At 37.2% G+C, this 12,486-nt stretch overlaps 1 protein-coding gene across 1 annotated transcript; it reads left to right on the forward strand.

The window, feature by feature from the left end:
* The first annotated feature begins 301 nt into the window (after window positions 1–301).
* Window positions 302–760, forward strand: LOC149233743 (uncharacterized). Its single transcript, XM_089382280.1, has one exon. The coding sequence runs from the start codon at window positions 302–304 to the stop codon at window positions 758–760; it is 459 nt and encodes a 152-aa protein (XP_089238406.1).
* The last annotated feature ends 11,726 nt before the right edge of the window (window positions 761–12,486 follow it).

Consider the following 12,486-nt stretch of genomic DNA (forward strand, 5'->3'; position numbering starts at 1 on the left):
AGAAGACTTCATCATCCTCGGTGGTGACCTTAACTTCTCTATGGGATTTGCGGAGTCTTGGGGACCTAACGCCCTGGCTGATCCCCTGTTGATATTTTTTGGAGACTTTCTAGACTCTCACAATCTGATAGACACCCCCTAGGCTAAGCTTCAGCCTACTTGGAGGAATAATAGAACTAGAGCAGCCAGCCTGGCTAGGCGCTTGGATCGCTTCCTTATCAGAGAAGCCTTAGTCAATCGAGGCTATCAGATCAGGCAGTGGATAGGCTTGGGAGGAGTCTCTGATCATAGGCCTATCTATATGGAGCTGACAGACACCCATGAGAAGCCCAAAGCCCCCTTTAAATTCAACTCTACTTGGCTAAGGGATGCTGGCTACATAAAGGCAGTCAGTGATTATTGGAAGGCTCACCCAGTGGATTCAGATGGGCTCATCGCTGAAGGATTTTCCCGCAACTTGTATGAGCTGAAGAAGATTTCTATAGAATGGGCTAGGAGGAAAAAGGAGCAGGATGAGCAAGCTCTCAAATCAGCTGAGGAAGGAATTGCTAAAATGGAGGAGGATTTGGAGGGGATTCTCACCTCGCAGGAACAAAAGGATAAGCTTGCGGAACTACTCCATATAAGGGCTCATATTTTGAAGGATAGGGAAGAATATTGGAGGCTTCGTATTCAAGCTATCTGGCTCAAAGAGGGTGATGACAACACAAAGTTCTTTCACAGACGTGCAAATGGGAGAAAGGCGATTAACACCATCTAGGAACTTAAGAAGGAGGATGGCTCTACTGTTAACACTTTCAGAGGGCTCGCTTCTTTAGCTACTGTTCATTCCAAGAGGATTTACAAGGAGCCTCCTCATGCCACTGTGGGAGAGATCCTGTGCATTGCATAGATATTTCCTAAGTTCATGGATGAGGAAGCGGGACTGGAATTGTCTAAGGAAGTCAGCATGGGAGAACTTGAAGCAACTCTTAAATGGTTGAAAAAAGATAAGAGCCCTGGCCTGGACAGTTGGACTGTTGAGTTTTACTCTTCCTTTTTCGACATTTTTGGAGTAGACCTATTGAAATTGATTGAAGAATGCAGACAGAGAGGCATAATGTGGGATAGCTTCAACTCCACTTTTATTGCCCTCATCCCTAAAGTGGACAAACCTAATTCCTTTGATGATTTTTGCCCCATCTCACTTTGTAACTGCATCTATAAGATCATTGCCAAAATCATAGCTAATCGCTCAAGCCTGTTCTCTTTGCCCACATCTCCCTTGAACAGTTTGCCTTCCTTTAGAATTGACAAATTCATGAAGTTGTCAGAACTACACAGGAGCTTCTCCATTCTGTTCAGACTCGAAACCTAAAAGGCATGATCCTGAAAATTGACCTATCCAAAGCTTTTGACAGGGTCAACTAGCTCTACCTTCATATGTTGCTGACCCACCTGGGATTCCCCTATTCCTTCATCAAATGGATATTTTGTTGCATATCGAATGTTTCCTTTAGTGTACTGATAAATGGTTCTGCCTCCCCCTTTTTTCATGCGGAAAGGGGTCTGAGGCAAGGATGCCCTCTCTCACCACTGCTTTTCCTTCTCATCATGGAAGGTCTCAGTCGAATTATTGGAGAAGAATGCAGATTGGGGCATATAAGGGGAATCAAAATCACTGATGATTGTACTCTCACCCACTTGTTGTTTGTTGATGACGTACTGATCCTCCTTAATGGAGACATTGGGGACACTACTGCTTTCTCCTGAGTCCTTAGCATCTTCGTTAAGGCCACGAGCATGGTCATAAACGAATCGAAATCCATTATCACTGCCACCAACTATTCTCAACACGAGGTCCAATTTGCCCTCAAAATAATTTTTTTTGTTGTGGTACAACTGAAAGAGAGACTCAAATATCTGGGGTACAGGCTCAAACCTTGCGATTATAAGATTGCAGATTGGACATGGCTGATTTCGAAGGTAGAGAAGAGGCTCAATATCTGGTACCATAAATATTTATCTAGGGCAGGGAGACTGGTATTCATCAAGGTAGTCTTAGAAGCCACCCCGGTGTATTGGATGACTCTAGCATGGATTCCTAGAGGTATTCTATCGTGCCTACAAATTTTTGTTGTAGATATTTGTGGAAAGGGAACCAACTAGGGAGAATATTTGTCTGGATGAGTTGGGACTCTCTAGCTTTACCTAAGAGCTGGGGAGGATGGGACATCAAGAGGCTGGGACCTTTCTCACAAGCATTGGCTTCCAAAATCGAGTGGCAACTGCTAAATAATGACATCCTTTGGACAAAGGTTGCTGCATCTAAATACATCCATCCAGTTAGTGTCCTCGACTAGATCAGACAAGATATCAGGCAGAATAATAACTCAATAATCTAGAAGGCGGTTAACAACTCGAAGGAGCTCATCCGTAGTGGATTAACTTGGAGAATTAGATCTGGGGCTAAGATTCAGATAGGCACAGACCCTTTGTTGGGCTACGAAAATGCTCATACCCTCTCAGATGGCCTGCGAAGACACTTGCAGGCAAATGGTATTGCACATATCAATCACATTGCAGATGGGGTACATTCCACTATCTTACATCAAGCCTAGAAATCAACCACCGCACTGAATATACCTGGTCACTGGGTACAGGAATGGAAAAATACACAAATGCATTATCGGAAGCTCACATTAGGATTAATGATGGAGAGGACGAGCTTATATGGGCGCATGCTAAACATGGAAGATGCTCCCCCAAGGAAGGCTACCTGGTACTAATGGAAAGATACAAGCCACTGGATCTAGTTCCGTGGTGGAAACACCTATGGAAGTTGAAGGTGCCCCCCTGGACAAAGTTACTCATGTGGTCTATCCTACACAACAAAGTCCCAACCGGGGCCAACTTTATGAAAAGAACTTATGCTGGGTCGTTCTGGTGCCATCTCTGTAAAAGCGAAAATGAGGATTCTGAACACCTCTTTCTTCACTGCCTGCTCACACAAGAACTCTAGAGCAGCTTTCTTCTCTCTATATCTTCTGACTTGAAATGGCAGGGTCCTCATATATTGGATTCTTGGAATGTGTGGTACACCTGCAAATCTACTAAACTCAAAAATGTACCACTTCTTATTAGCTGGGCCATCTGGATTGCCAGAAATCAAGCCATTTTTTTACATAGACCTCCCCACTGGCCTTCTATCTCTTCAAGGATTTTAGCTTATTATAACTCCATCCCTGACGAGGAGGAGCCTCTGAACCAAAGGAACATTATTCTTGAACCCATCAATCATTCCTACCCTTAGGCTTATTTTGATGGTTCAGCTCACGAGAGGGGCTGCGAGGGTGGAGCTATACTTCACTTATCTGATTCCCATGTTTTCAAAATTCAAATGGGTTTGGGAAGGGGAACAAATAATTTTGCAAAACTGGTATCAGCAAAAAACATCATACATTTTGCACTATCCAAAAACTGCAAACAATTACAACTATTTGGAGATTCTCAAACTATTTGTAACTAGTTGAGTAAATCAGCACACTGCAATTCATACTCTCTACAACATATATTGGATGAAGCACACTGACTCATAACTCATTTTGACATCTTCTCTTGCCGTCACATTTACAGGGAACGCAACACAGCCGCCAACAACTTATCCAAGGAGGCGGCGCTCAGGGATGACACTAGCTGGTTAATCATGGAGGAAAGGGACGACAGTTGTTATCAGTACTTCCATAGGCCGTTCATAGAGCTAGAAACATGACAGCTCTACAGAAATGACTTTTTGTAATTTTGCAATTTTGTTTCTTTTGAACAGTACTTGATAGAGATATGTAAATACTCACCGTTTACTTTTTTATTAGTACATATAGCTACAGGGCTGTCTGTGTAGAGCAGTGTTTTTGACACCTAATCCTTGTGATTGGGTGAATATATGTAAATAGATAAATAAGAAATATGAACAGTCATTGGGAGATGAACTAAACAGTCTCTCCCTCATGTATATAATAAAGACCTACCTGATGGAATAACACATACGAATCATTTTTTTTTGCCTTGAGGAGTTACTGCCTGGCCTGACATGGTATCAGAGCCAGTCCTAATTTTAGTACTCCTGCCCTTGTAACTCCATTTCCTGCCTATGTTCTGCCTATTTTTGTAGAACTCAAGTGTTATATACGTTTTTGAACTGTCCGCCCTCCATTCAGTGTCATATGCATTTTTATATTCCCCTTAACAGTTGCCTGCTCCAATCGCAGTGACAGTTGTGGGATATGAACGCACACCTTTCACCCTGTGTGGCTCTAACACTTCCAATTTTTACATTGAGGGAAAAGCGCAGCAGTAAGGAATGGATATTGTGAGGCTCTGCCTCTGGTTAATATGTTGTTCATTAATATGCTGTCTGGTTATTACGCTGCTCCATATAAACGTTGTCTCATATTTGTCACATATACGCTGCTCCTAGTATTTTTAACGCTGGTCTGACCTTGTAATTCTTGTCTTCTGCTATTTTTATGCTCCCACTCAGAGTTGTCCTTGCTCCGTCCTTTGTCCCTCTGCGAAACTTGGAGTGTTAATTCTCTGATTAAAATTTGTGCATTGGAATGAAGCATCTCTAGGCGTTGATTCATAATTACAGTGCAATGAAGTGAGCATCTCCATGATTATGTTGTTTGTGAATATTGCATAGACTCTTAGATAACTCTAGTTGAAATTCGAACACTAGTCAAAAGGAAAACAATGGCGTTGTATTGAATTAACGCTGGCCTAACATGGTATGTACACTAGTGCGTATTGAGAATTTTTTGAACTACTGTACACTGGTGGGTTTTGTTCCTTTGCTATGGGCTATACACTGGTGCGTATTGAGAATTTTTGAAGGGCTGTACGCTGGTGCATTGGATTTTATGCATTGTTGCTCACTGTGAGACTGTGCATAAGCTGGTCTATGCATTGATTTCCATACAGAAGACCGAATGACTTTGCCTTTGTGAACCGACTCTGCTACACGTTGAGCTCACTAAATTTCCAGCCATTCTAGCGAGCAGGTCGGACCAGCGAGAAGCAGAGATCTAGTATCGCTCCATGATATATAGCTGTTGTTGTAATGTAGTGTTCTGACAGCAGTATTTTTTTAAGATTTTCTGGATGTATACACAGTGAATATATTTTTTGTTGCTTTTGTTGGCAATACTGTGGTCTGTAATAGGTGAAGATTGATTTTTTTTTTGTACATTGAATGTACGCTCTCCCATGTATCAATGGAGTGATCTTGTTTAAGGCTGTCATATATGTGTTGTTTAAACACTGCCATATTCCATAATTTAACGCATCATATCAGATGTATATTTTTTCCCATTAAGAGTAAAATTTTGTAGCAGAATTTTTTGTTACAGAATGCATTCAATCATATCCATGGTGGGAATAGTTCTCACTGGCAAGGAGAACTATCCTGAATGGTCTCGGATGATAAAACACACCCTCATTTTCAATGAGTTGTGGAAAGGAGTGTGTGTCGGAGACGGAGACAATGAACCAGTACAGCCTACCTCAGACAAAGAGCTCGTCATTTGGGAAAACAAGAACAACAAAGCTTATGCATTAATCGTAGCATCTGTAAATGAAGAGGTGAGTCGCCATATTTCGTCATATTCAACTGCCTTTGAAGCCTTACAAAAGTTGAAAGAACTCTATGACTCACATTCTGCACTTGAAGTTGTTCAACTCATGATTAAACTCTTCACTCTTGAACTGCAAAATAATGATCCTCTTGCTCTTGCATCTGAAGTAAAGTCTATAATGCATGATATCAAATCCACTAAGGTTGAATTGGATATTCGTCTTATCGCTTTTCTCAAGGCACTTTATCCTACTTACTCCAATTATCTTGAGTCATTGCAAGCAAATGGAAATCTCAAAGATATCACCTTTGACTCTCTTGTGAAAAAGTGTGCTAAAAGAGAGAAAGCTTTTGGAAAGAAGACAGCCCTTGAAACTTCTGAAGAGGTTGTGTGCCTTGCTCATAAAGAAAAGCATCCTTCTCAAGATTCTACAAGAGGAAGAGGTGGTTGAAGAGGAAGAGGAAGATATTTCAGAGGCAGGGGGGCATACATTCTCAAGGAGAAAAGGCAGATTTGCACTGCATACATTGCAAAAGAAATGGATCACATGATGCCTCTACATGCAAGCTACCATGGGACAAAATTGAGCAGAAAAGAAACCAACAAAAAGGTAAAACTGATGATATAGACAAAGGTAAAGCAACTGAATCCGCTCACTATGTTGTGAAATGTAACATTGGAGTAAATGAAGATTTATTTAATGCTTCACTTGCTTCTTGGAAAAATGATTGGTTGCTTAATTTAGGAGCAACCTACCACATGACTCATAGAAAAGATTTTTTTGAAGATTTCACTGACAATGTTGATGGAGCAGTATACTTTGTAGATCAATCAAAAATCAAGCCATCAGGGCTTGGCACAATCAGGCTTACACTACCTGGTCTTCCAGAGTTTCTTCTGCGTCATGTTCTATATCTCTCACAGCTCAAGAGAAACTTGCTGTCCTTGGTCCACATCCGCCAGCAAGGTCACTCCATTCATATGTTTTATGGAAAGCTTGAGGTAAGAAAAGCATCTGACCACTCACTTTTCATGAGGGGAATAGAAGAAAAAAGGCTTCTCAAGCTACAAGGAACCTCTGCTCGTGCACAACATTTTTCATACAATTCTCATCATGAAGAAGGTACACTTCCATCAAGTTTATTATGGCATGCTAGATTTGGACATTTGAACTATGACAGTCTCTGCTTGTTGAAGAAAAATGGTGTTGTTGGTTTTCCTACAATTCCTAGGAAACTTAAGCAATGTGATGCTTGCATTCTAGGAAAGCATAGAAAACAGTGTTTTCATGATTCACATTCAAGAGCACATAAAAAACTTGAACTCATTTATTTAGATTTATGTGGTCCAATGCCTGTTCCTTCTGCAAATGGAAATAAATATATCATGACATTTATTGATGACTACACCAGAATGTGTTGGGTTTATTTATTGAAGAACAAATCTGATGCTTTTCAAACATTCAAGAATTTTCATAAATGGATTGAAAATGATGCACAATCTCATATTGGGTCTATTCGCACTGATAATGGAAAAGAATACACATCAAATGAATTTGAAAACTATCTTCGCCAACATGGGATCAAACATCAAACAACTGTGCCTTATAATCCCCAACAGAGTGGTGTAGCTGAAAGAATGAATAGGACAATCTTAAATATGGTATGATCCATGCTCTTCTTCAAAAATGTAAAGATAATGTTTTGGGCTGATGCTGTTCTATGTCCTGCATATATAAAGAATAGATGTCCATCTAATGCTATAAGAAACAAGACTCCATATGAAATGTGGTATGGACATGTTCCTTCAGTAAAGCATCTCAGGGTCTTTGGTTCCACCTGTTATGCCTTGATACCAAAGGTACATAGAAACAAACTTGGTGTTAGAAGTCGTAAGTGTATCTTTTTGGGGTATTCAAACACCTCCAAAGCATACCGCCTCTATGATGAAGTAAATAAGAAGTTTGTTGTATCTAGAGATGTAATTTTTCTTGAATCATCCAAAACTGACAATGTTGTTGAGCGACAACTTGATCGCTTGGATAGATTCGCAAACGCAAAATCATTTCAAGAATTTGATAATCAGATTCCAAATCTTGAAGGGGGGATTCCCATACTAGATCAACATGTGGAATCTTCTTCTGAAGAACACTCTCCCCCACATGAAACTCCAACAACGGATGATGCTTTAAGTGATGTGATTGATAGAATTGGGAGACTCAATCTTGATTCAGTCCCAACTCAATCAACGGAGCAGCCTGGACCATCTGAAAAAGGTCCCCCAAAGTGGCTGACAAAGACACTTGAAAGTGTTCATCCTGATGAGGTTGGAAAAATAGGAACTAGAAATTCAAACCAGAAAAAATGGAGGTGATGTGGATGACTCTAATTCACCTGTTGATATGGATGTTTCTTATGATTGTGAATTGAACTTGTCTACATATTTTGAACCAACTTCCTTCAAAGAAGTTGCTTCTCATGATGAATGGAAAGAAGCAATGCAAAAGGAGTATGATGCCCTCATAAAGAACGACACTTGGAAGCTGGTTGATCCTCCATTAGGAACCAAACCAATTGGCTTCAAGTGGGTCTACAAGAACAAGTATAAAGTTGATGGCTCACTTGACAAGCACAAAGCTAGGCTTGTGGCAAAAGGTTTTGCACAGAAGGAAGGGGTCTATTATGAGGAGACCTTTGCCCCCACATCAAAATGGGCTACCATCCAGACACTCTTTGCACTAGTAGCTCAAAACGGTTGGAAATTCCATCAAATGGATGTAAAAACTTCTTTCTTAAATGGAGATCTAAAAGAGAATGTTTTTTTGTTCCAGCCTGAAGGATTTGCTGTGAAAGGACATGAACATAAAGTATGCAAACTGGTGAAGTCCTTGTACGGCCTCAAACAAGCACCGCGAGCCTGGTATGAAAAATTAACTGAGCATCTTCTGAAACTCAATTTCGAACATTATGATCTTGATGATGCAACTTTATTTGTCAAGAAAGTTGGCAGAATAGTTGTATATCTTGTGGTATATGTAGATGACCTTTTGATGACAGGGAACAATGAAAGCTACATTGCATCCATAAAGAAGGAATTGGGGAAAAGTTTTGAAATGACTGATTTGGGCAATGTTCATTACTATCTTGGCATTGAAGTAACCCAACATCCGAAGTCGATATTTTTTTCTCAAAAGAAATACATTGGAGATCTGTTGAACAGGTTTGGCATGACAAAGTGCAATCCTCTTACTACTCCAATGGAACAAAACTTAAAGCTCACATCTATTGAAGGAAAAGAATTTGAGGATGCAACAAAGTATAGACAGCTTGTAGGAAGTCTCAACTACCTAACTACTACCCGACCAAACATTTCATTTATTGTTGGAATCCTCTCCAGGTTTATGCAAAAGCCTTGTGAGGGACATTGGTCTGCTACAAAAAGAGTTCTAAGGTACTTGAAGGGAACTCAAGACTTTGGAATCACGTATACACAGGTGGACGACTTCACCTTGATTGGATACTCTGATTCAGACTTTGATGGAGACAAAGAAACTGGCGTATCTACTTCAGGATATGCTATGAGTCTTGGATCAGGAGTTGCCTCCTAGAGATCACGCAAACAATCAGTTCCAAAAGATTCCACAACAGAAGCAAAATACGTGGCAGTAACTGAAGCAACAAAACAAATTGTGTGGCGCAGGACAATTCTTGAAGATTTGCACGTAAAACAAGTACAATCAACTCCACTCATGATTAACAATACCTCTGCAATAAAGTTGGCCAAGAACCCAGAGTTCCATGATCGAACGAAGCACATCAATACTAAATATCGTCTGATTCGACATCATGTTGAGGCCAAAACAATCTATCTCCGTCATTGTTCCAAAAATGAGCAAATTGCAGACATCTTCACCAAAGCACTTGGAAGAGAAAAGCTTGAATGATTCAGAATGATGCTTGGACTCACCAACATCCCTTCAGATTAAGGGGGGGAATGTTGACACCTAATCCTTGTGATTAGGTGAATATATGTAAATAGATAAATAAGAAATATGAACAGTCATCGGGAGATGAACTGAACAGTCTCTCCCTCATGTATATAATAAAGACCTACCTGATGGAATAACACATACGAATCATTTTTTTTGCCTTGAGGAGTTACTGCCTGGGCTAACAAGTATATATATTTATAGACTCTCTATGTTTTTTTCCAAAACCCTTAATTGGCGAACACAGTTTTGACTGGGCAAGAAGGACATGCTATGCCTAAATATTGTATATGTTATGCATCTGCAAAATGCAGTTTCTTTATTAATAAAGAAAGTGCGACTTTTTCCACGGGAAAAAATTTAAGTATTTATGATATAAATAAAAAAGTAATATACATATATAAATAATAAATAACAACAAAATTTATAAATAAACATATTTTTTTAATATACATATGTTTCTTATATATATGTGTGTGTGTGTGTGAAGATCAAAGTTTTTATTAACTCACAAAGTTAAATTTTCCAAGTATATCCACAAAAATCTGGTGGCCTCAATCCTATCGGATTTGTTGGCCAAAAATTCAAAACCCAAAAACTAAGCTAACAAGACAACAAAAAAACCAAAAGACATTCATTACAATGAACATCCCAATAAGAGGAGCACCAAGTACCAAGAAAAACCTTTTTTTAATCCAAATCTTAAGGAAATATTTGCACGTGGAAATATTTGATTGATTTTGGCTCTTGGTAAATTCAAAGTTAAAATGAAACTACATTGATTTTTAGCAACACACTAATAAAATGATATATATCTATATATATATATGATTCATATTCTACACATTAAAATGTTAACACATGCCCCAATCATATATCTATAGGACTCTTTCTTTATATTAAAATTATTTATGTTATACATATTTTTTAAAATATTACTTTTATATATATAATTTTTGTTATGGATATTTAAAATATTACATGTCAATTCCATATTGAAAATTGAATGAATTTCAAATATCCCTTACCTATTAATGGAATATGGATTATATATATCTATATATATATATATATATATAGATATAATCCACATTAAATTTTTTTAACTAAAAATTTATACATATACACCGAGAGTTACCTCAATTGTTGTAGTCTCCATATTTAAAGCACCTTCACTCTCCTGGTCAAGATTCGTGGTTGAGCCAATAAAAAGTGATCCCTGTGGGTAGATCTGAGTGTGTGTGTGTGTATATAATATTTTTTGTTTTGTTTTATATAGTATATATATAATTGGCATTGAAAGATTTATTTATGATTCACATTCTACACATTAAAATGTTAATACATGCCACAATCATATTTGAAAGTAAAAACCATATATCCATAAAACACTTTCTCTATAAAATTATTTTTGTTATAAATAATTTTTAAAATTTAACTTGTTTATATATATATATATATATATATATATATATAGTTTTTTTTTTTTTTTTTCAAAAGGTGGAAAAACCTATCAAACTCAGTTTGTCAAACCAACAGTGAGGACAGCCATCTCTGGCTGCTATCCGCGAATGTCAGTTGACACATCACTGTTATCAAGGAAAACCACGCCACCTGAAATAACCCGCTGGTGGTCCGTAAGGGAGCAGGCTTTCACTCCTGCCAGATGCCTCTGGGTCTTGGGCCGTTAACCTGTTTCCTTACGTCCGAGGAGGACGAGCTCTTAGCCAAGCAGAAGCAGTTTTAGGGCATACTCCAGGCCCATATATATATATAGTTACATTTCAATTCATAATTACAAATCTCTCTAAAAAACCTATTAATAAAATTAGATTTTCTTCTCATGTATATTATATATATATATATATATATATATATATATATATATATATATATATATATACACACATATATATACATATACATATATATATATATATACACATGATTCACAATCTATAAATTAAAATTTTAAGTGCATGTCTTAATCATATAGATATATGTGTGTGTGTGTGTTAATTTTATATTAAAAATTGACTGAATTACAAACCTAAAAAAAATAAAATTATTAATGGAATAAGAATTCTCTCTATATATAAATATTTCTTTTGTTTTATATAGTATATAAATAGTTGATATTGAAATATTAGTACATGCTCCACATTCTATACATTAAAATGTTAACACATTCTCCAATCACATTTGAAAGTAGAATTTATAGGACTCTCTCTATATAATAATTTTTGTTATAAATTTATAATTTTTTGCTATAATTATTTAAAATATTTATGGTCAATTCCATATTAAAAAATGAAAAATCTCCCTAAAAAACGTATTAATGTAGTAAGAATTCTCTATATATAAAATTCATATTAGCTTTTTTTTAATGTTTTTGTTTTATATAATATATACATAGTTCACATTGAAATATTTTAACTATGATTCACATTTTACTAGTTAAAATGTTAATACATATTGCATTCATATTTTGTTATAAATATTTTTTAAAATGTTACAAGTGTGTGTGTGTATGTGATGATGATGATGATGATGATTAATGTCCACTAAAATCAATGTGGTGTATCAAATCTTAAAAAACTAAGAGATTAATTGAGACTCTTTAATATTTCATTTCTATGATCAAAAAGAAGGAAAAGAAGAGTTCCTAAGTCACTATAGTTATGGTGACTTAACAAGTCAAGACAATTGGTAGTGTGACAAATATTTTGGAAAAGAGAACAGATGTGAGCGAGGCAATACAAAAGAAAATTCTTTTCATCTTCAACCCTCTTAGTATCACAAATGTGACATATTCTTTCACTCCAAGGAGTTTTGAGAATAGACCAAAGCCTAGCTTCACTACATATATATTATTTTTGTTATTGA

Source organism: Pinus tabuliformis, chromosome J, assembly GCF_031772625.1.
Source record: "Pinus tabuliformis cultivar Carrire ecotype Pingquan chromosome J, CPIR1, whole genome shotgun sequence".
Taxonomy (NCBI): domain Eukaryota; kingdom Viridiplantae; phylum Streptophyta; class Pinopsida; order Pinales; family Pinaceae; genus Pinus; species Pinus tabuliformis.